The sequence below is a fragment of the Psittacula echo genome (genome assembly GCF_963264785.1).
Source record: "Psittacula echo genome assembly, chromosome: 6".
In the NCBI taxonomy this organism is placed as follows: Eukaryota; Metazoa; Chordata; class Aves; order Psittaciformes; family Psittacidae; genus Psittacula; species Psittacula echo.
The window spans coordinates 30,454,915-30,480,455 of record NC_137743.1 but is presented as its reverse complement, the minus strand read 5'-3'; the positions used below and the strand labels follow the sequence as shown (position 1 = coordinate 30,480,455).

The 25,541-nt window shown below is 40.2% G+C and overlaps 1 protein-coding gene across 4 annotated transcripts in view; it reads right to left on the bottom strand.

Annotated features, from left to right (window-relative positions):
• The window catches only part of KALRN (kalirin RhoGEF kinase), a gene marked incomplete at its 5' end in the record, with an annotated part of 522,231 nt that overhangs the window by 113,902 nt on the left and 382,788 nt on the right, over nucleotides 1-25,541 (bottom strand). For all 4 annotated transcript variants that reach the window (XM_080620947.1, XM_080620949.1, XM_080620948.1 and 1 more), the window contains 2 exons: nucleotides 23,300-23,402; nucleotides 24,763-24,905. In XM_080620947.1, coding sequence (XP_080477073.1) covers nucleotides 23,300-23,402; nucleotides 24,763-24,905 — 246 coding nt within the window. The remainder of the gene's footprint in view (nucleotides 1-23,299; nucleotides 23,403-24,762; nucleotides 24,906-25,541) is intronic.

Below are 25,541 nucleotides of genomic sequence, written 5' to 3'. Positions count from 1 at the left end.
GTGCATAATTGTGTCTCAAGAGTGCTAAGTGCCCCAAAACTGTTACGAACTTTCATATAAGGGAGGTGCTTTGTTTTATGCTCACATGGTTTGTTTTGCTGCTTAAAGATGGGAATGTACAGATATGGATGCTAAAATAACCTAACAGAAGGCCACTGCTTGGTATATAGATGTTCTTGGTTTTAACTCCAACTCTGCTTCTTGTCCTGTGTTTAACTTGGACTTCTTCAATCTCTTATTTCCCTTCTGTGTCTATGAAACAGGGATAGTGTCAGTCATCTTTTCATGAGATAGAGTACAGGCTTGCATTTGAATTAATGTTTTTTTGTGGGTTTTTTTTTGCAAGAAACATGCAGCTTGGATTAGCATATTTCTAGCATGGCAAACACCACCACAGCTTTGTAAAATCACAAGTCTTCCATTGTTACCCCCTGTGCTTAACAGAGTGGCTGATATTCTTCACTCTATAAGATCTTCATGTATTAGGGCTGGTCCAGTTTGCCTACACCAAGCTTACTAAGCTATCTGGATCAGCAGGCTGTTCGGTTTGCTCCTGATCGGTCATCCAGCTGCAGGCATTACTGGCACATTTTCATCTTTTCCAGCTTCTCACAGATAACTAGTAGTACTCATGAAGCAGAACCAGTGCAGGCCAGCTCCTCAGAGATCTGGGCTGTGTGGTCAGTCTCTTAGCTTTTCTTGAGGGTCAAGCATCTATGCCATGTGGATTCTCTAGTAATGTGTGTGTCCATAAATACATGTGCTCATACTGCATTTTTCCTAATTAGATCAGCTTCTGGGTCTCTCTCCCTACTTTTATGCTGATCTCCATAGAAATTATTTTTGAGATCAGAAGCTTCTGTCAATTTGCTGGAAATTTGTCCAATGGGTACAAAAGTTATTAGAGAGCAAAGCATAAACAGATGTAGAAGCCATGAAAGAAAGCCTGATTTCCTTAGAAAATTAAGCTTAAAACTTTCTCCTATCACATGGGTAAGGACAAATCCCTTCAGGATTTCTCTACAAACCTGCCTGCCCTATAATAATTCTATTTATATCTATATCTGTCAACTAGCCAGGTTTTGATCCATTTAATACATGCCATGTTTATTTTCTATTGTTCTGCTTTGTGAGTAAAAATATCATGTGGTCCAAATCAATTGCCCACAGAAGTCTATCACTGAGACACTATTTCCTCTATTAGCTGAATTATAACCTCATTAAAAAAACCCAAGCTAGTTTAATTTTATTATCTATAAACAGGTGCTAATTGGCATTGCTTACATGAGCTGGATTTAATCCATCATTAACTCATGCTCTTTATTTGTAGTTTCATTGTTATTCCATTATATATACCAGGTTTGCAATCCAGTTGTAGTAACTAACAATGAGACATAGCAGATTTTGAGAACAGCGATCTCTTCATCAGTTCACAGATGAAACAGAATGATTTAACACTTACGAATCTTCTTGCTGCTTTTCATTTTTTAGGTCAAATGCAATTTCTGAAGGTTTCTCAGGATTCTTTGTATTATTTGTATCTCATGCAGGAACAGAGATACCCATTACTATGACACTAGAAACCCCAGCAGTTCTGACTACTGCAGGTGAGACAACTCTTCCAGCAGATGAGACTCTGCTATCAGAACTGGAATAGAAACTGGAAATCAGCTCCCTAATGAACATGCTAATGCAGCATATTTGTGACACAGATCCCTTGTCCCATTCCTTCTGGACAGGAGCAAATGGTCCCATCACACTAACACCTTTAAAAGCCGTCTTGCAACAGAGGTCAAGGATCACCTGTGCCTGGCAGCTGAACTGTACTTCAATGTTAGCCCTGAACCCTAGAGACTGGAAATGACTCACCATGGGTACAATCTGAAGTTTCTCAATGCAAGTACTTAAGTCCACGTCTGTTTGCTTGCACATTGCAGTCATGTTTCGCTAATGCTTCCTTTTTCTGCAACATGTTAGAAACAACCTGCACAGTCCTCAGGATGGAACAGTACTATCAGTGATTGCTCAGCACAAATCATGTAGGGCTCTTACAGCTTCAGGGTAAGGTACTTTCACTCCCACACTACTACAGCTCTTCTACCGCCTTTACTGTAATCACTTGTCTGTGCATTTAGACATTTAAAGACGCTTCTTTCCCAATCTGCTCTTAGCTGCCTCTGCAGTAATAACAAAGCATGATCTCGGACAGTTTGGCATGTGATTAATAGCTGTTCAGATTGCTTTGGCAGTTTTAGCATATGTTAATTGGGTTAACAAGGTACTAAGTGCTCCAAGGTGTTATGAATGTATTGTAAAATCAAAAGCTCTGCTGTCAAATGCATTCATTAGTCATGGTCTGTAATTTACTTGCAATAAGCCTACTCCAAAAGACAGTATTCCAGCATTTCTCTTACTCTTCTGTGAGAGACATTAGCACAACAGCACTAAATGTGTCTTTAAGTGATACCGTCTCATTTCTAGAGAAAGAAACAGCCAACAGGCTCCCCAGTATCTTTAGATGGTGTCAAACTCATTTTCAGCTGCAGCCAGACAATCAAGTCACAATGGGTCCCATGCCATGGGTTGCTCTCACTGGGCTCCTCTCAGACAAACAAGACCCATTTGGCCACCTTGGCACAGCCAGTTCTCCAGAGGACTGTGGACATGGTGGGGCTTTGCCCACCCTTCTGCTTTATGAGGGACTCCGATACACTGCTTGGGGCTGTTCCACTCCATGTTCTTTTCCCCGTCTCGGCCTCTAGGCCTTATTCTCATTCTCCTTTTCCCCATCTTTTGTTCTCTAGGCATGATTCCTCATTTCCACCTCTTCCTAATCAGTCACACTGCCTGAGAGTATTTCTGATCTCTGCAAAATACCAACCATGGTGGTCAGACCAAAGGGCTGTCACAAATACCCTGCACTTTCCATTTTACAGGTAATTTCAGATGAAACAGTCATGTTACTGTTCAAGTCTACACAACTGACCAGAAAGTCACGGTATCGCTTCTTCCCATTGCCCATTTTGCTGAAACATGCTGAATTTATCCACTGATATGAGAGACTGACCTGATACCTTCTCCTCCTTCTGCTAGTTCTCCCTTACTTAAATTCATGTCTTCTTGTCATTTCTGCGTAACTGAGCAACTCATTATTTACTGTCCTCTCTCTTCCTGTTCTTTTTCCTTTCCCATTAACACAAAAGCCTTACTCAACAATGACATTTAAGTTGATGCTGATTTCTGCTGTACTTGAAGTCAATAAAATAAGATAAACCATATATTTTTTCCTGATTACTCTTTGTGACAAAAAAAATACCTGCCTGCAGGTGCAACTGAGCTGTACTGACCTAAGTAACTGTGCCAGTCATTTCATCCAGCCAAATCACCGATGCAATTAAAACTTGATGATGTGACTAAAGCACTTCATTGACTAATCAGCATCAATGATCTAAGTTCCTAGGCAACAAAGATGTTGAGTCTTACATCCTAGATGTATGGAGAAATGACAGATGGAAAATTTCATTTTTTTCTTAAAAAAAATGAATATGGAATAAACCACTGGACACTGTGCAGCAGACAGGAGAATAATACACGGATATTGGAGATCAGATAAGGAAATGATCACCCAGTTAGGAGTTTGTTTCCATACACTTATTCACCCAAGAACACACTTTAGAAGAAGCTGGAGAGGGGTGTACAGAAAATGAGTTATTCTAAGGATCAGCTGACTTTAAATGGCAGAAAGTCTTCATGCAACCAACACTCTTCAATGGAAATAGGTGTGACAGAAGGAAAGAAATGTTTAATCTTTGGATCTAAAAACATGACTATTCTTTGCTTGACTAAAAGATCAGTGTTGGATCAAAGCCAGTATCAGTCTTACAAGACTCTCCAGTTTCAAGCATAAAGGTTCAAAACAATAACCTGGTTGAGAGGGAAGACAAATTCAGGTCCCACTAACGTCAGTCTCCACACACATAAAAGAGACAGGGTTTGGCCTGGATTCATAACTGGTTTCCAAAAGTGGAGGTAGGAACACACAGGTGTGATGACCAGCTCATAAGTGCACTTTTACACAACACTTTTACATGAGTGAGTTCTGTATTTGCCCTATTGCAGTCAATGAGAAGAAACATCTATTTTTCTGCACAAAAATGACAATTATGACCAGTCACATAATGGAAACAACTCGTGGAATAATCACCTGAATATTACAACAGCTCATAATGCTGTCTCTAAGCTGGCAATGCAGAAAAGTAACTGAGCATACTGACCATAACCTAGCAAACAAAACACAAAACTTTCAAATCTGACTGACTTCAAAGGATGATAAATATATGCCCAGCAGGGACCTTACTTACCCTGTGCTGAATCAAGGCCACTATTTCCTCTCTCTGCGTACTGCATGTGAAACAGTTTGGTCACCTACCCTATGTGATGAGTAGAGGACGTGCAATTCAAGCTCCACATCCAGTTGCTGCTTCCAGTGATGACTTCTCTCCTGCTCAGCCACCACAGCCCCTATAATGTGCCACTGGTCTCTGCAGAGGGAATGGCTGCAGCTGGATAATCTAACACTCCTACCCTTTGAGGCTCCAGCAACTTAAAAGGAATGTGGAATGCTCACAATGTATTTAATCCTGAAATCCATCTTGCTGTAAGTGTTAATAGTCAGATAATGCTACATATAGTAGTCCAAGCATAGCACCATAAATAAGAAAGCATTTAAATAAAAGAGTCTGCAGCAAATGTTCAAATCCAGTACCAAGATTAACTTCATTAAAAACAAACCAATGTATTAATCTCTACTGACGTATTTTTTAAACACATGAAAAACAGAGTTTGTGAGCTTCTGAGCACCGCAAGCTGCTTCCGCATTTTGAAAAGAAAGAAGGAATAACATTAAGTCAGCTTTTTAAAGGCTTCTCCTTCCTTAGGATGTTCTCATTTTTACACACATGTCATTTATAACCTGGTGTTCAGCCCCGGAGATGTTTTTTCTTCCCCCAAACTCAAAAATGCTTTCAGCAACAAGATTCTTACTATACTTACAGACTTCCGGTTAAATCTAAAGTGTCAAAACAAGCCTTGCCCAGTGCTTTTTAAAAACATAAAGTACCTGGAAAAAAGAAAAAGTAGGACATGCAAGTGATTCTCCCTCAGACCTCATGGTGGAGTGACGGTGGCCAACAGCCTCTACAAAGCTGATGGCTGAAGTGATGTGCCCTTCATACAGGTAAATGCAGGTAAGAGCACAACTTCAGCTCTGTCTTAAGCATAAGGCAAGGAATTTCACATGAAATTCTATCTTGGTGAAAAACTTCAATGTGGATTTTTTTTAAAAAAGCAACTGTCTGATTCACTTTTCATTGCCCTTCTTCCAACAAAGCAAAATAGAAAATCTATTTCTAATTTTTGCTGTACAGGTCACATATTGTGTCACTAGCATGGGATACCAAGGCTCCCATCAGTTGCTCAGGATTCAAGGAGAACATCCTTCTCCTAGCTTGTAAACCTTGCTGTTTGTTGCTCCTATAGCTGCTCAGGCCCAGTTACAGAAAGTTGAATCACTCCTTATCACTCCTTAGTAAAGTTAGGCTTTAAACTAAATTAATCTTATTTGCTGAGTTGAAATTCCAGCCTAGAGTGACTATGATCTTGGGAAAATAAGCACTTGGATCCAGAAATAATTTCACGGCTTATCTTTAGCTTTTAATGGATCCTAAATACATGGACACTAACAATCCTTGTACAGATAATTCGGTTCCAAATGGGGCAGCTATCTATTCCTTCCTGAAATGAGCCAAATTTCTCTCTCAAAACAGAAACACAAAACCGAACTAGAACTTGAATGAAGAAAACAAGCAAATTCAGACTTGTCTTCCCTGCCTTCAGACCAAGCTGAAGGGCAGGAAAGACAAGATGCCTACAAATGACATTTTGAATTGTACCACCATAAAGACGTCAGGAAAATCTCTGACCAAGTACTGCCCATTGACCTCCCATAAGAATGGGTGCCCATGAAGTGGGACTGAAACAGAACTTTTCTTCATGCTGGGGCAGCAGCGTGAGCTCTGGCAAATCACATCACTGCTCTGTGACCTGGTTTTCTCAGCCATAAAATGACTCTGACTGCTTTGCAGTAGACTGAGATCTATGAATATATTTGAAAGTGTAAGATAGGCATGCCACGCAACTGAAGTCAGTTACTGTTTTGCAGCTTGTCTGCATATTTATCAAAACAGGACTTAACATCAAAATAGAACAAAGCGCAAGTGAGACCTCTTCTGTTAGTGATGATAATGTGGAAAACATAGCAATTCTTCTGAAAAGGTAGAAATTCTTCCTAATTCTGCCATCATTCAGAACTAATTTAAAACTCACTGAACTGCTAATAACTGCCATAATTGTATTTAATTTTCCTCAATCACATATATGGTGTCTTGGAACGCTCAAAATCTCTCATTGTCCCCCATCAAGAGTTTAACTTAAGGATTTTAAATAATTTTTCTTTGCTAGATTTATTTTCTCCTCTGCAGCACAAAGAAATCTAACAAGAGAGACCAAATCTGTTGTGATTAAAAAGAAAAGCTAGAAAAGTGTTCTAGCTCTTGCAATGGTATTTTATATTGTTTCCCATGAGGGGAATTCTTTCCATTAATGGTGACTGCAAATCCCTGTGTACTGGGGCATTAGCTTCCCTTATGCTTGCTACTGAAATGAAATAAGACAACTGAAATATTACACAGCTGCTTTATAAAGCACTTATCCTATTAAACCACTTAGCTGTAGTCTTTAGATAGGGATGGGATGCCCAGAAGAATTCTTTGGGGAATTTATCAATTCTAACATTAAGAAATGCATACAAAAGCCCTCATTTATTAGGATCAATTTTAGCAGGTACTATATTACTCCTATCAACAAAAATGCCAAGTTCATAGATACAAGTGGCAACCATTCAGATCTACACCCTGGGAGGCACATCCTGGTTTTCCTGAAATGCAGCAGTGCTGGTCTTTCACAGCAACCAAGGCCTGGGAGTCAGCAGATGGAAAGTAAGTTGTGCATTTGCTTAGAAGACATCTGCTTTAGCCCAGCTCATCCTGAACTATTTTTATTCATTTCTGTTTCCCCCCCCAGGGAGAGTGTTTTGTTCAAAGGCTGGAGGCAAATCCTGCCACTGCTGAAACAGAACTCTGAGCACCCAATGGATTCCTGAAGGGCTGGATGTGGTGTGGAGCTATGAGATGCTCAGTGACAGGTATTCACCTAGTGCACAGTAAGATGGTTTCCTTGACCTTGTGAAACAAAACTGACTTACATTTCATTCTGTTTTCTTTCCATTTCTTCAAGTGACTAATCTTTTCTGCCTTGCACCTCTGACCCTAGCAGCTGCCTAACTCAGTGCAATAGCTCTTTTCCTCCCCTTTCTCCCTCTTTGCAGTACCACATAACTAATTGCATTTCAGCTTCAATAGTGTTATCTTTTATGTGGAAATGAGCAGCCAAGCGCTCATAAATAACACATAGGCATCACATGAGAAGGTCATAAAGGAGCAACTCGATAAGCTTGGGAAAGGGTTGATTTTTAAAGTCCTTTCTCAGTCTTCAAATTTCTCTCCTAGCAAGCTTGAAGGGCAGAGGTTTCATAGAGGCAAAAAGTACCAAAGTTTCAGTTTTTGGGGGAGGCAGCAGAACTTCAGGGTTGGAAGAGAGTTTCTGGAAAGTAACTGCATGTAGCACTGAGACCAGGACCTCTGACAGAATGTGAAACCTCCAAGATTTCAAAAGGCAATCCATAAAAAACAACCCCTGAAGATTTGGTTTACACCTCTGTTAAGTTTCAGATGCAGATGGAGGGGGAATGCAGCTGCAGTGTGCTCAGCCAGTGCAACAAAACTCAGAAGGTGATTCATGACCCACAGCCCTCAGCCCCTAAGATGTACCCTGCAATCAGTAGCTGTTTAAGTCAGTACAAAGCTGGGGAAAGGTGTCCCCTGGCTGGGTTCTGCTGCTGGGGTCATATGCAGACAGCAGAGAACGGGATGTTGTCACCCTTTCAACTGCCCCAGCACACATTGGCAGGCTGCACAGTGGAAAATCTTCGTGATGCTCACTGCTTAGCTGTGAAGGCAAAGACCAGCCTGCTGAATGCACCTTTTCACATCTTCTATGTAGCTACAGATATAGAATGAGGCCTTTTACATTTCTACGGAGAATCCATTAAATTCAAATCAGAAACAGCTCTTGCTGCATTATCTGTAGCAAGCCAGAAAGTTGAAGTTTCTTTGTGCGTGTTTCAATTTACTTTCCTCTCTCTACATAAATGTCACGCTTCTAACTGATGGTTTAAAAATGCCAACTCCAATTTTAAAGGAACATCACATGCTTTGGTTAAGGAAAGTGTTCCTTTCCCTGGTAGACCCCCTGCTGTTCTTTTCTACTGACTCCTCAAGATCATGCAGTAAATATCAACACTGGAAAACTTTTAGAAGTAATACATCAACCAATGCCTGAGACCTGTGGGGCACAGCTGGTTCCCACCCTCAATTCTTCCTGCAGTCTCTGCAAGCTGAGAAGGCTCAGCACCTCTAGAGATGGTGCCCTAAAGACACAACAACAAACCCAACTGCCTCCTGTGAAAATAAATAACCACCAGCCAACACAGAGCTCTTCTCCACGACAGTGGAAAATACGCATGTGTGGTCCAGCCGTATTCTTTCAATAATTGTTTATTTGCAAGTACGGTCAGGAAGTGATGCTGTAGTGTCAGGAAAATGAATCCAGGGAGAAAAGGGGTTGTGGAGTTGCACCATATGTTTCACACCCCTCTGTTTCTCGCCCACACACATTTAAGGAGGGTGAGTTTGATTTTGATTGTTGATGGATTTTGAATTAACTCGAGTTCCAAACAGAAAAATAAAGTTGGTCTGGATAGAAGCAGCACTGTGATTCTGGAAACTGAAGCTTGCGGGAAGCTTTGTATATCTCTCAGCTGTAAGTTGCCAGTAGCAAGGCATGCATGTGGTTTACAAGGTGGGGAGAATGCTGACTTCAAGGCAGGGAAGTGCCTCCTGGGGCATCCTGTAGCAACCATACTTGGCTCCAGAATAAATACTGCCTCAGATCACTGAAAAGACTGTATGTAGCAGAAGCAACCAAAATAGCCCTTCCCATAACTTAAAGCCTTTACTTCCCTACTAAACCTAAGGGTGAGAAGAGGTAACCCTTACTGGGATCTAACTTAAAGCCTTTACTTCCCTACTAAACCTAAGGGTGAGAAGAGGTAACCCTTACTGGGATCTAAAGGGAAAGAAAACAAAATGATACATTGCATTCTTCTATTGCCTCCCACTCCAGTATCTATGTTCTTGTGATGCTCTGCGGTCCTCCATGCTCACAGCTGTACTTGACCAGGCAACACATAAAGACTGAAGTAGATGTGGCCTTGCTCAGAGAGTTAAGATCAATTAATTCATTGTCAATCTGCTCCCTGTTGCCCATAATCAGGCATTGCACTTTTTATGAGGCCATGTCATAAAGGGCTCTTCCACATGAGTTTTGTATATCTATACACAAAGGTTTGGATGGAGAAATGGTTACCAGCAGACAGCAAGCTGAAGAGAGAAAAAGTATGATCTGAGACTGCAGGTGGTGAAATTTTCCCAAGAACTGATCAGCTCCAGAGACAAGCAATCTTGCTGTATTCCCAGGAACTGATAAATACAGCACACCAAGAGTCAGCCAGATCCGGCCAAGGCCACCAGCACACACTAGCATCAACAACTGGTTGTCTAACTCAGACTAGACCCAAGAATGCAGTGACTGCTGCTGCAAATATACATATACACTTGATTAAAGAAAGAACCCTTCAAAAGAATTTCTGAACCTACCTAAGAGCTACTGCACACCAGTACAACTCTCCATTTCTGAATTAAAGGTGTTCTTATAAATACTGTTTGTGATCTGTATTTTTATGACTTGATCCCATTTATGAAGAAAAAAGGAATTTGAAACTGTTTCCCTTTGACCCCTTCCTTCACACAGTTTTCTTTCCAATATCAAACCTCTTTGCTAATATTAACTTTGAAATTGGATGATCTCCAATGTCCTCTTTTGTCCTTGATCAATGAACTTAACGGTGCTGCTCAAAGACTCATTCTTAACACTAATTTCTGATCTCACTTAAGCCTTTCTTCATTTTTAGACAATTATTGTGTGTTATCCCTATTTGCCCCTTCTAGCTGGAACCATGCCGTTGTAAGGTTTTCTGTTTCTTCAACAAACCTGGCACTTCTCAGCTAATAAACGCTAACCACACAAAACTGATGAATTCTAAAAGGAAAAAAAAAAAATCTATGCCAACAAGAAAACATATTGTTCCTCCAGAGGGATATATTTAGTATTGTACAGCCAAATCAAACAAACATGCTGTAATCACCAGAATGAAACCTCAGAAACAGCTCAAAACAAAAGCACAGAACAAATAAATATGAACTCAAGTTCTTTGAAGAACAAGAGGAGAATGGTCAAGTTTAGGTGAGGAACAGCTTCTTGCTTAATGACAACACGGAAGGTAGAACTTGAGAGGAAATAAGAAGAAAAAATATACTCTTCTTTAAAACATGTTCTGGATCCTGCTTGCTGCTTTCTAAGCTTAGCACTTCAGATGATTTAGTGCCTGGCCCAAAGAATGCTACAAAGACAACCTCAGAATACTGATGGATGCTTCCTGTTCTATTTATATCCTCATTTTTGTGGGGCAACATATAATATATCCACTTTAAATTAACCCTTTTGTCCCATCTATGAACGAGTTTGAAAAACAGTATGATGTTGAGCCAGAAGTATCTATTTCATGTCGTGAGCAGTCTTGTTTACAAAGTAGGTGTCTCAGACCTTTCAGACCACAGGTCCTGGCAGAGTACTCTGTCAGCATACTCTCATCAGATGTTACAAAGCAAACAACTCTGAGGGCAGCCTGAGGAGTCACCTCACTGGTATCATAGCCCAGGACTGTCATTCTATGCTGTGCAGTAAGTGCAAGAACAGAAGTGAAAAGGAACTGTTCATGAGAAGAAAGATAAGGAATTAGTGAATAATTTATACATCACTGAATGCTAATTTTTATAAGCAGTAATGAGGAAATGGCCTTTAATGGCTTCCAATTTAGCTGGCTCTCTCATTTTCCTCATATTAGGAGGAAAAAGGAACTCAGTCACTTTAACTCTTAATATATGTATATTTGTTTAACCGTTACAGATAGAATCCTGCTGGAAAAAAAATACTATTTTTGACTAACGTGAATCAACTTTAACTGTTTCCCACTCAGTCAAAGATCGATTGAGGTTTAGAAGCTCCTCTGCCATCTGAAGTCCAACTCAGTTTCTGATGTAACATAAATGGCAACAAATCTTTAACATCTGATTCTTTGAAAATCACAGCACATTTATGAAAGTCAAACAACAGCTGGTCTCTCTTTAGAGCTGAAAAACAGAACATCCTTTAATTCTTGTGTGCAAATCAGTAATTTATTTGAAACTTTCTATTTTAAAATCAGTCAGGTTGGTGATGTCTTTGAAAGAAAGATAGGGATTTTACTGCATTTCCTTCCTTCTTATTCTGCTTTGATTGCATCAAACTGATTCATTTAGACATCCTCATAACTTAAACATTCTCTTTCTTCACAGCAGGCATCAGAACATCTTTTTTTTGTTGTTTGTTTGGTAATATAGATTTATTGATACTAAGCAGGATTGATTTCCTGTCATTTAACACTATCGTTAAGCCCACAGTAGAGTTTCAATATATGTACAATTCTGCACCTTTTTCCTGTACACTTTAAAATTCCAGCCACCCCATGCAAGCAGGATCCCATGTTCTTCAGAAATGTCTTGTGATTGAGAGACACCACATTTGCATTGAATTTAGGATACTCATATCAACTAAGACAACCCCTAGCTGTGTGCCTTGAACCTGTACAGAGAATGTGTTCATCAGCACCTTAGTACAGAATCTGATTTTCACACTGCTTGCAGGAACAGAAAGGAGATATTGAGTGGGCTGCCACAGATATTACATGTAAATACCCTCACATGAATGTATTGGCCCTTCTACAATATTGTCAGGAGAGCTTCAGCCTGGAAGAGTTCCATACACTTGTTCTATCATAGAGAGACTTGACTTATATTTTCAAATGTTACTGATTTACTTTTTTTTCACCAAAAGGCACATAAGATGGAACTGATATAAGACTGAAAGTATAACGAACACTGATCCTTATTTCATAATTGAAAAAATAAAATCTGTGAAAATAACAAATGTTCTTCATGAAATGGACAGCAACAGAAATGAAACCAAAGAATGCACTTCATAAAGTGGACCATACTTGAGCTGCCCTAGTTGCAACTGCCAGTTATGCATGGAGGAAAAGGCTGAAAAGAAATCTTTTAACAATCTCTTTCCCCAGGACTGCACTTCTGGGGACTTTCAGTTGGATCTGTTTTCAGCTTCTGGTCACCCAGGTGAATCTAGATTCGTATCTGCAGTTATTTATAGCTGCAAAGAAAAAACTGGGAGACATGTTAAGGAAATACCTGCTGCTTCTGCACTGGCCCGGAAATAAACCTGTGATTGCTGACCAGTTACCCTTCACAGACACTCACAGGAATGGCTTTTCTTTTGGGGACAGAACCGTGCCCGAGCATTCCGAGAGCAGAGGTCCCACTGAAGTTCCAAAGTGCTTTCAGAATTCCCAGCTGAGGTACTTAAGATGCATGGCAAATTTCATGGTGCCTGGTATAAAGCAATTTCCCGAGAATATTACCCACTGAACAATATGATTTCTATATCCATGGACATTACAATTGTTCCATGTTTCCAGATAGTCATTTATTTTTGTCCATAAAATGAAACTACAGGCTGCTCCACAGTCAGCAAACTCTGTAGGCAGGAACTCCCCACAGGCAGCATGGTTTTGGTGTTTGTTTGTGTTGGTTTTTATTTTCCTCTTTCAGAGTAAATTAGGGAAATTTGAAACAATTAAAACTTTTTTCATATCATATAATTAGAAATCTGACACTGTTCATATTACTTTAAATGTCCTTTGAGGTGAAAAAGAAAGAACATCTTGCAAATCTTGTACTACCTTCTTTCCTTTGTTTTGGCTTTGCTATATTTTCACAGTGAGTAAGCCAGGTTATGCAAAGCACTCAAATCTCTGGGAATTTTCTTGTTAAAATTCAAGTACCAGATAAAGAAAGTAGGTTTTTGGTGAAATTCAACCACTGTCATCATCTTTTAGGTAGCTGTGGGAGAAGTTGTCCAGCCATGCAGTACAATAAGAAATAGATAAGGCTCCACTACATGGTTAGGACTTTAGGGAAAGTTCCCTAAGCAATTACTACAAAGTTTGCAAGTGCTTCCAACAAATGTCATATTTTAAAAGCAGCTGCTCCCGTTTTACTTTGTTTTTCAAAAGAACACATACACCTTTTCTGAGAAAGCCCTTTGAAACAACACAGCCTGTCTTCAGCAGTACCTCCAACCCACAGCTGCAACAAATGCTTCCTGGCAACAAGAGAAAGCAAATGTCCCTACTCTCAGCAGCACTTGCACCCTTGACAGGTCACTTCTCAGAGGTAAACTGTTTGATCATCTATTTGTTACATTTAGAAATGGGTGCCTGAAAAGGCAGAGAACAGGATTTCAAGACAGGATTAAACCTGGCTGAAAACCAAGGTTGGTAATAATTAGCTTTTCCCTCGTTTTGAAATCTGGTTACAATCCAGTGAAGCCCAAAGTCCATTTTTTTAAAGTTCTCAGAGAGAAAAAGAGCCAAAGGCCTCAGAATTGTCCTGGGAGGCTGATGCTGTAGGCAGTGCCAGTATTAATACCTGTGCTGAGGAGCTGGAGATCACATGTAACATGCATTATACATGCAAAAAGAGAGCTGCTGACTGACTCCACTTGTAGATGATAGGTGGGTAAATTCCTGTAAAGCTACAAGTCATAGTGACCAGTGTACAGAAAAAAAAAAAAAGGCAATGTAAGACCTATCATCCCAGTCCCTGAAACAGAGACTAAGTTATGCCAAGGCAGAGCATAGGCTTATCACTGACTCTTTGAGCTAGTGACGTTTTTAACTATTTGGATCACCTCTGGGGTTCAGAGTTTTCTGTGGTTGTCTATGCAACTTTGCACATTGAGTGAAACAAGGTGTGTGTAGCACATCAGTCCTGGGTGGACCTCATTTGGAAGTCTGAGTGTGTTACCATTCATTCCAGAAGCATCAAGATATTTTTTTAAAAGGCTGAAAAATCTCCAATGGAGACAGGCAAGTAAAGCCCTGCCAACTCAAAAGCCGGAACATTTCATGATGCTGGCACTGCTGCATTCCTGATAAGAAATACGGGAAGCAAAGGTAAATACTCAGGAAAGAGAGGGAACAACAACAAAAAAACCCCAAAATCTATAGTAATGTAACTGAGCGTGAATTATTAGAAAGGCAACTTTACTTCTAAGAAGGCATTGCCAGCAGAGATAAAGCAGTTTTATCATCTCTAAGTGTCATTTCAATGACCTCAGTTTCAGGGAACCATTCACAGAAAAAAGATACACATATATTTGCATATTTTATCCAGGGAAGAGCTGAACTTGCAGGGATACTAGCCAAGATTCAGAGCAAGAATAGAGATGTCTCCCAAAGCCTAAGGAAATTTTAAGAAACTAACACTAGAGAGAGAGAGATGTCAGCTCCTGGCTGAACAACTGATTTCCTTGATAAGCCAAGCATTTTGCTACTACATAACAGTATCTCCAAAAGAGTTAACAACCTGTGTGAGACTCAAGAAGGCTAATTAAAGTGCCAAAATGTTTTATGTCAGGTTTTCTTTTGATAGATATCATGTTCTCCCATTTCCACAGGTGAGGGCAGTAAGAACTCAGTGTGACAACTGCACTAATGCTAGGCAGTGTCCAAGTAATAGAAATATATCCTCTGGAGTCATAATTCACTCCTCTTTAGCATATTTTTACAAGAAAAAAAAATCACTTAACAGTCAGCAACCATTTTCTATTTTATAAATTTAATTTCACTTGTGGTACCATAATTCATCAGTTACTGTAACGGAGCAGCACTCCAGACAGCACACTACTGAATTCTGGCACATTGCTTGCCTGGACAGGATCAGTGCAGAATAACCACAGCAATACTTACATAAATGAGACCAAGTCAATCCTTTCCTTTGCCCTTCAGAAGCTCATGGTGGTTAAATATAATCTAATGTACTGAGAGTAAAATATACAGGTTGGAGGAAGAAATATCTTCAAGTCAATGCCTAGCCTCACCTGGCAGACAACTAACTGCATATGTATCATCTTTCACAGGGCTCCAGGAAACAGGAAGATTTCTAAAGAAATACTCCAGATTCTGTATTTAAGTGACTACCTGCTTTACCACATGCTCCACAGTTCCATCATCATGCTTTCCTTTAGTGCTACCATAGTCAGCATTTATATCATACCTTTCAACTTTCTTCACGTCAGCTACAATCTATAGCTGCCATTACCAGAGTTATTTTCCACTGACGTGTTTTCTACTCAGTTCAGTCCCACTGCTCAAGTACTGCATAGACTTCACACCAAGTTTTGACCACACACAACCACTGCTGGGGCTCACCATCTCTTGTCCCTCGAAATTCCTCTACTGCTGCAGTAGAAATGTGTCTCTTGGGTATGACTCAATACACAACGCACTGTCAAAGATGGGCAGAACTCAAGACGATGAGATGCACACACTGTGTCACATTAATGATGGAGGGACAGGGGGTTTGGATCACTAACTGTGTAAATACTTCATAAGAGCCTAGAGATTATTTTAAAAAGCCTAGTGGTCCAAAGGAAAAAAAAATGCTTCAGGAAAATAAAGCATATAACTGAAAGCTACCAAATACTTTAGTAACACTGAAGAGAGACAAAAGCATTTGAGAGAGACAGATATCTGCTCTATAGTTTAGTTTTGCTTGGTATATAATTTCCCTTGCTGAGAAACTAAGTAGAAATTAAGCTGTCAGCTCAGTCAGCAAGAGTGCTCTTGTTAACAAAATTAACGTATACATTTGCCTTATAGTATTGTTTTACTTTCCTATGCCTCTAGTTCACTCTCTGAAAAGGGAGATATCTCACATTTTTAGCTCATGTCTGCATTTTCTGTAGTTGACAAAGTAATATTTCATACTGTGTGAGGTGTCCCTGCCCATGGCAGGGGGGTTGGAACTAGATGATCTTAAAGTCCTTTCCAACCCTAACTACTCGATTCTATGATTCTATATTGACATCAAAATTTTAAATTTTTTTTCCTTATGTTGATGTTCTTATTTCAAGATTTCAAGGGTATTTTCATTGAACAATTATTATTATTTCTTCATTTTATATCAAATGTTTTCTTTCTTTAACTGAGCTTTTCCAAGTCATTCCACCTTTGAGAGAAGCCTTAGGCTTGTTGCTGATTCCAGGCAAGTCTGAGAGCACAGAAGAAAAGAACATTATTAGTACCAGAACCAGAGAAATCTCTGGTGACATCAGCTTTATGATCCAGGCAGACCTGATGGACAGTTCTGGTAGCGGCAAGGATCATAGTAGCAGTGCTAGTGTGCTCCAAGGGGCTAGTTCCTGTTTCAAGTGGCTAGGCAGCTGAGCTTGTGTGTTGTCATGGTTTAAGCCCAGGCCGTAAATCAGAACCACGCAGTCTACTTCCCCCCCGCACCTTTCTTCCCTCCACTCCTGGAGGGACGGGGAGGAGAATCAAAAGAATGCAACTCCCACGGGTTGAGATAAGAACAGTTTAATAACTAAGGTATAACACAAACCACTACTGCTACCACCAATAATAATAATGATAAAGGAAATAACAAGGAAGAGAATACAACCGCTCACCGACCGGTACCTCACCCCCACCCCGCAGCGATCCAGCCCTTCCGGGAACTCTCAGTTCTACATCCCTGGGCATGACGTGCTGTGGTATGGAATACCTCTTTGGCTAGTTTGGGTCAGGGATCCTGTCCCTGCTTCCTCCCAGCTTCTCCTCCTCCCTGGCAGAGCATGAGACTCACAAAGTCCTTGGTCAGTCTAAACATCGGTGTTATCAGCTTTGTTCCCAGGCCAAAAGTCAAAAACACAGTGCTGCAACAGCTACTAAGAAGGAGAAAAACTGACTACTGCTACTGAACCCAGGACATGTGTAAATACAAATTTGCAAATAAAATTGCCTATGCCTTCATGTCAATATAAACCACATGGGAACCTACCTCTTATTTGCAGGATCCATGTGCTGTGAAGGGGAGAGCAGGGTACGCCCTGTGCTGGGCTGTTAGGTCAGCTTCATGCTAGAGTGAGGGAGAAGACTTCCCTCAGTAACATTTAGGGAATGACGCCAGCCCTCAGCAACCAGAGGGACCTCGACACGCTTGTGAGGTGGGCTGATGCCAACCTTATGAAGTTTAACCATGCCAAGTGCAAGGTCCTACACCTGGGTTGGAGCAATCCCAGGCACAGCTACAGGTTGGGCAGAGAAGAGATTCAGAGCAGCCCTGCAGAGAAGGACTTGGGGGTGTTGGTCAATGAGAAAATGAACATGAGCCGGCTTCAGTGTGCGCTCACAGCCCAGAAAGCCAACCGTATCCTGGGCTGCATCAAAAGGAACGTGACCAGCAGGTCGAAAGAGGTGATCCTGCCCCTCTACTCTGCTCTCTTGAGACCTCACTTGGAGTATTGTGTGCAGTTCTGGTGTCCTCAACATGAAAAGGACATGGAACTGTTGGAACAAGTCCAGAGGAGGTTCACGAAGATGATCAGGAGACTGGAGCACCTCCCGTATGGAGACAGGCTGAGAAAGTTGGGGCTGTTCAGCCTGGAGAAGAGAAGGTTGCGTGGAGACCTCAGAGCAGCCTTCCAGTATCTGAAGGGGGCCTACAAGGATGCTGGGGAAGGACTCTTCATCAGGGACTGTAGTGACAGAACAAGGGGCAATGGGTTAAAACTGTAACAGGGGAAGTTTAGATTGGATATAAGAAAGAAATTCTTTACTGAGAGGGTGGTGAGGCACTGGAATGGGTTGCCGAGGGAGGTTGTGAATGCTTCATCCTTGGTGTTCAAGGCCAGGTTGGATGAGGCCTTGGGTGGCATGGTTTAGTGCAAGCTGTCCCTGCCCATGGCAGGGGGTTGGAACTAGATGATCTTAAGGTCCTTTCCAACCCTAACTATTCTATGATTCTAACCAGGAGCTCTGTACTTGCTGTAGTCAGGCTTCCAACTCCCACTGCTGGAAGCAAGTGGCTCAACTCCAGCTGTTGGGATCAACAGTTTCAGAGAAGGAAGTATTTATAAACTTCCTGCTCACCTTAATGTACTCCATTTCTTTGTAATCTGCCCAGTCAGAGTGGGATCGTTGGCTTTTCAATTTTGGTTTTAGGCACTTAAATTTCAATAATTAATCTCCAGATTAATTTATGCTGAGAAGCAATGATTGACCACTTTGAATTGTATATGCTGATAGTGGCATCTAATAAACATAATAATTTTCCTTATGTCCTCCTTGTAGGGTATGTAACAGAACAAGTTTCCTTCACTACAGAATTAGTGGGCATTTCCATTTGGTTATTTTGGTTATTTAAATCAGCACATGTTAACACTAGACAATAGTTCATGGAAATACGACCTATTTAGAAGAACATTTAGCACAATGGAGCACAACTTTCTGGAGTTCAAACCCAAAATGATTAATAGTCACAAGGTAAAAAGTGGGGGATCAAGGCGCATCTCACATCTGCGTTTCTTGGAAAACATACTTCAAAAGGACTGAGAATGCTTCCTAAGGAAGAATCTGAAGAAGTACTTCCTTCTTCAGATCCTAATTTCTGCTTCAGTAACAATATCGCAATATTTCACTTTGATTAGAAGCCTTTAAGAAAGCAGAATTTACCCCTGACTTGTCCCAACAAGCCCTAAATCTAAATTTTCCCTTCTAACACCAATTACCTTCAATTAGAAAAATTATTATTTTCAGATTTTATACAATATCACTGATATGGAAAAGGTCAAGATCTCAATCTCATGACTTCAGAAAGATGAGCTGAGTTCAGTATCTAATGGAAAAAATAAAAAGTATACCATGTATATTTATTTTTAGAGAGTAAAAACTTTTCAGTTCACATTTCAGAGCTTTTTTCCTCATCCAAAAACAACAGGAGGAAATGAGAACTGCTCTCCTCAGCATTCTGCAAAAGCCAACAAAATAACAGCCATTAGAAGATAGACCAGTATCGCCAGAAACAGCTGTTTTGCAAGCCAAAAGATCAATGGGTTTAACAAATGAGAATGCCCTGCATGCTGGCGTTTTCTTTATACAATTCCCCACTGCTTTGAATCTGAATATAAAGACTGAAATCCTGTCTGCGGTGAATTGAATAGGGCAAGAATTTGTCCCTAAGGAGAGGTTTTCAGATAGCATGCTGAAGAAGGCTTACTGTACAGAACAAAAGCTGTATAGTTTCCCTTTTGGAAAAGGATGAAGAAATTTTGCATAGTAGGTTACCTAGGACCTGACTTGGATGCTCAATGGGAATTACATTTACTGTAATTGCATTCATTATCTATTGATTCTTCAACACTGAGTTCAGTTCATGAACCCACTTTTCGCCTCCTATATAATACCAAAAGACAATCCAAATAATCCTTTTTCTGTGTATGAAGTTTTTAGATTATAGGTTGCATATGAAAAAGTCAAACATTGCAAATGGAAAAAGAAACATTTTGTAAGTTCTCTTTGTCTTTCTTTTTACAAAGGAGCAGATCTACAAACCTTGCTTAAAGTCTGCATTTCTACTATATAGTATTTAATGAAAATGAAATTTTTGAGCCCAGGGATAACCGCTTTATGTATTTTTGAGAGAGAAAAAGCCAAGAAAATTTAAGATGTTAAGGGCTAAGATCAAGATTTAAGAAGCTACTTAAACAGGTATTTAATGTAAAAGACAGGAGCAATCCTCTCTTTTTCTCTCTTTTTTTTTTTTTTCCCTTAACATATTTGGACCTTTTTTTTTTTTTTTTTCAATCTGAAGAGTCTCACACAATCACCTGAACACGGCCTGCAGCCAGGACAGCCTGAATATTTAAAGACTTAGGAACACCTCCGAAGTCAGGCATATAATTCAGAATATTTTCAAAGCAGAGTCTGCTACCACAAAGATTTTGGTGAATTTCCTTCAATATACAAAAATGGCTCTGAATTTGGGTCAGTACACTGTGTTGGGACAACACAGGATAATGCTATAATTAATGTACAAATATAATGTTTGCAAGAATTCCTGTCTCTCCCCCATATTCCTAATCCAAACAAACAAAAATAAAGACAAGTGCTATGTGCCATCAGATGCAATTTGTGATGGCATCCAACATGTGAGTGGCAGAGTGGAACTCTGAGTGGAACTCAGCTCTTCTGGCCTCCAGTCAAGTGCTCTATCCTCTGCACCAAATGATCCGCCAAATGATAAATGTTATGGCTAGGTTCAGCTACCTTGAGAGAAAGCAAAATCACTGGTGCAGTTACAGTAGGTTATCTCACTCCCACCTAACAACAAAACCCTTCTCTTTTTTTAGAACTTTCAAATGCAAAGGTAAAGCTTTGCTCTAGGGCTGCAACATGATGAGAGAGGAGACAGAAATCACTACTTGGAACCCAGAAGGAGATGGCTCACAAATAGGTTGAAAGAAATACATATGACTTGAGGCACAAGGAGTGTTATTAAGCAGAAGTGCTACCTGAAGCTGTGAATTTTAGAGAGGTTGTGGTCTGCTTTGTCTAAAATGTTGCTTGGCATTCTTATCTGAAGATTCAACTACCGTGTAAGATAATCCTTGAGTGTAATAGCAAGATTTAGGGAAAGGACAAAGTATGTTAACTAAATCTTTGAATTCTTTTGCCTTCAGAGAGTAATATCAACCCTTAAATATTATTTGAGAATTGCTTCTGGTACTGAGCTAATACAACCATGGTCACAGGTCAGGATTAATCTGCTGCTATCTTGGCACACTGCTAGCACTTCAAAGCTATTTGGGTGTGTTTCTAAATGAAGCTGTTGCTAGCAGCCAGAGTTTTTAAAAGCAACAGCTCTTTCTCCTGGCTCCTCTGGATGGAGATCTCATTGGGCACACACAGAGGTCACCCATGGGGGCTACAACTTCAAAAAAAATCAGTGCCTGATTCTGAACTCCTGGGAATAACTGCTGACTACGCTGGAGTTAAATAAGCAGGGAAACCACTGTTTGCTGAATACATTACCTATCAGTGCTGTTATCACTACCATGTGAATTAACTATAGCACATAGCTTACAGTGTTTACCAAGCACTACCAACTCGGCCAAGAAACCTTAACTAGAGAGCATGATATGGTACAGTCTTCCAGTGCCAGTCAGTAACTCAGTACCAGTCTATGTGAGAAGGTAAATCTTCCCAGTCCAACAAGATTCACTCAGTCCATCCTAGAAGATAAGCTCAACAATACGCTGAAACTGCTCAGCAAGAACTTCCTCTCCATCCAGTGATGATAGTTGCTCAGATTTCACAAAGCACATACAAGTATATTTAAGCTTAGCTGTACACTGGAATTTGTTTCTATTCACTAAATGTATATAAGGACACATGAACACACAGATAGCCTTAAATCAGGAAGTGAACCTGCCCATCTAAAAAGTAAAAAACATAACAGAGTCCCAGAACTGATTCGGCTTTTCCCCAGTGGTAAGAGTTTTTTCCCTATATGATCTGATGCTTAATTTATCTCATACAAATTCAATACTAAGTTCAAACAAGGTTTTGCATAGAAATTCCTACAGCCTCTTCAGGTTTTGCATCCTTAAACCAACTGTTGCTATGATGGGTTGTCTTTCAGGTTAGACTCAGTTTCCTGTGCTGTTGGCACTATAAACCTTGTATGCAGCTACAGCATGCAATATGGAGCATCTCACCTATATGCCTGTCTACCATAATTCATGCAACTGAGTACATGGGCTTGGAGCAAACAAGCAAAGCTTATGCAAATACTTCAAATAAAGAATGAGCTCAAGTACTCTACTAAGTCAGGGCCTTTTTCAGGAATGATAAATGTGAAAAACATGGAAAAGGAAGGCAACTCCTTGTGGACTGAAGACATAAGAAAAACACTTCTTCAACTTCAGGCAAAGTATTTGCACACATTACAGTGGCCTTTGGATTGTGAGGATTAATATTTTTCTAACGCATATGACTGGTCAGAAAAGCAAATGCATAGGAACATGCCTTTAAGATAAATACAACATGTGGTCTTACAAAGGTAACTTATTTGCAATTAATTCCTATTTCTGAGTCCAGCTTTCAAAATAATGTCTGTGCTGAACCCTACTTACAAACTTTACAACAGACTTGAACTCTGATTTTGTGAAGACACCCTTCTACCTTGTGTAAGTGGCAGCATAATTAAAGCCCTGACAAACACATAAATCCATAATGGTGCAAAAGGATGAATTCTGCAGTAAGATACACATGATTTCAAAACAATACATGAAGAGACTATGGACATTCAGTGGATATGACAAACCTCATCAGCATAGCTAAGGCAAATTATTACTAACAGCCCATTTACTCCTACCACCAACTGCTAATTCAGCTGAAGACCACAGTTGGAGGTACCAGGGTGACAAATTCAAGTCAGACATTTTAGTGGAGCTGGGAATCTGGACTCAGATCATCTGATAAGTAAAACAGCAAGTACGTACGTGCCAACAGTGCGCAGCATTCCAACATAATCTAGTGCGTCTTGGGGCCATCCATATGCTCCACCATATGTCCATAAGAAGAGGAGTCCAGAATCACTCTCTGAAAAGGGTTGGCTCTCAAGATACCAGCCAGGATCCCAATTTTGCTGTATTAATTGGTGTGTAAGCACCTGTATTCCCTCCAACAGACTACTGATTTTAGCTCAGAGGGAAAATATGGAACATAACTGTTTGCTGATTCAGAACCTGACTCCCACAGGGCAAGTTCTACTAGGGAAGAAAAGGCTGCTCTGGGCTGTGTTTCTTCAGAGCCAATTCAACCTCTGCGCATTAACCTCAAAGAAGCTGCAGCAACAAAGAGGTTACCACATAAAACAGCAATACTGATGCACACCTAGACAGGTTGCTTTATTTTGCCTTCTATTCTGCTCTTCACTTACATTTTTCTGGGGGTGGCCAGCTGCAGTCTATTTTCACATTTCAGTCCTACCTTATCACTGTCCACTGTGTTCTGTGATGTCCTGGATGCAATGGAAATGGTGTCAGGTTGACTGCTGCCATCTCCTTGGCTATCCGCATCATCTACTCCATCTCTGCACAAGACATACAAGGGAAACAATGATGCTTACTTAACAAACCACCTTGGAATATGCACAACTTTATAGGTGGATTTGAGAAGTGCCGAGTCAGTGTGCCAGAGCTGGCTTTGTGCTAAAATTACCTTACTGATGCAGCCCATGCTGCTATGTAGCTTGCAATTTAAAATGATGTCACCCTCAGCCATAGGGTTTGGATTAGCACATAATAACAATGTTTGCTGCTGAAAAAGGATGGCCATTGCCTGCATGTTTACAGCAAAGACAACTGTGGTGTTCATAAATAGCTCTGCAATGAGGGTGTCAGGCAAAAATTTTCCATCAATTAGATTTCTGCCTTAACCTAAACTATTCAGCCCAGGCTACACATGGCACTGAAGAAAGGGTATTTCTCTTGTCTCACAGGAACATCTTCAGGCATTTAATACTGAGCCATAAAAATTATATCCAAACAAACATAAATAAAGACAGTATAGAGCTCACAAGCCTAAGTCCATGAGTCTGCTAACAGAGGGTATTTTCTTCCTTTTTGCTGCATCGATACACTCCTAAACTTTTACTGATCTTTCAAAAGAAACTTTTAAATAATATAAAATACATATTTAAGGAAAAGAAAAAATAAGCAAGATCTCCATTCTCTACTAGAAAACTCTTGTATTGGTGCATGTCTCCAGGAAGAAATGTCTGGATCTCTGCCTTGCTAGAAGTCTCCTGGGTGACCTTCGTTACTCATGCTTCGGATGCCTCTATAATACAGCTCGAAATAAGAGTGATAAAACTTGATGAGGAAATGGAGATGTTCAAATTGTAGGTGGCTTTTGGGAACACCAGCATAACAGCAAAAGAACAATTAATTTTCTACAATTCTGATTTAATTCAGGATTCACAAGAGTTGGCAAAAAAATTAATATTACCTCACAGGCTAAAATGAATTTGCATTTGATGATGAAACACCAATTTATATATCATTGCAGTGATATATTGTTATGACCAGCTGTGATTTTCATTGTCAAACAATTCAAAATGCCAAACAAGGGGAAAAAAAAATAAAAACTCCTAACACGAAGTAAATTCTACTTTGGGAAAGAAACATAACCTTGGACTCCAAGGAATTTTTATCATCCATGTCTCTCTAACACTTTGAATTACTAAAATAAAACACTGTTGTATGTATATCATAGAAAAACTTTCTAGCTACTTTTGCCAAGACAACATATAAAAAGCAAACATGATGAAAACTGCTTTTGACAATAGTAAGAAAAAGTAAGTGAATCCAGTAAAAGGCCCACAGACACTACACTGCTGTTGGCTGAGAAAAGACTTGTGATTTCACGTGGTACAGAATGACTGAGATTACCTTCTACTGTTGTTCCTCTGCTTTGCTGGTGTCTTGGGGAGGTGAATTGGCTCTTTCAGAGCTCCTTTCAGATGGATAATCCTTTCTTGAATGACTTCCCGGATGTTTTTGATCCATTCCTGTTTTGTTTCAATACTGGATGCCTAAAATTCCACAAGGCAGAAAGATGGAGACTTTATAATATTCCCAGGATGTCAGCTCCTATGTAAAAGAATCATGGCTGGCTGTTGAAAATGCACAATTAACTGTTCCTCCTCTCTGCTGCACAGTTTTAGCTGCTGAAGTACCTGGTAAACCCTTGAGAACTGAAGGTATTTTTACCAGACCTACTTGGCAAGCAGCAGCAAAGCAGCTAAGCTCTGGATAAATACATTTAATACCAGCAATACAGCACACTCTGTAGGGGGGAAATAGGTTATCAGACAACATAACTATAACACAAATTCTTCGTTAGAAACTCACTTGACAGAAATGGCTGTCAGCTCTGGAGGTTTGACTGTCGATAAGCCTAGTAGCAAAGGACTAAGAGAATTACACCTTCCAGACAGACACCGAGACATGCCCTGTGTCAGTGCGCAGCTGCTCAACTCAGGGTGCAAGAAGAATGTAATTTCAGCAAGGCTGCACGACTGCACTATCCTGATTCATATTGAGGCCTTAGAGCTGAATTGCTCCTGATGCAGGCATGACCTTACTGTCAGACATGGAAGCTATGTGAATACTGCAAGGGAAGAAACTGACATTTAATTTAGTGCTCCCAAGGCCTCAACTAGAAGCTC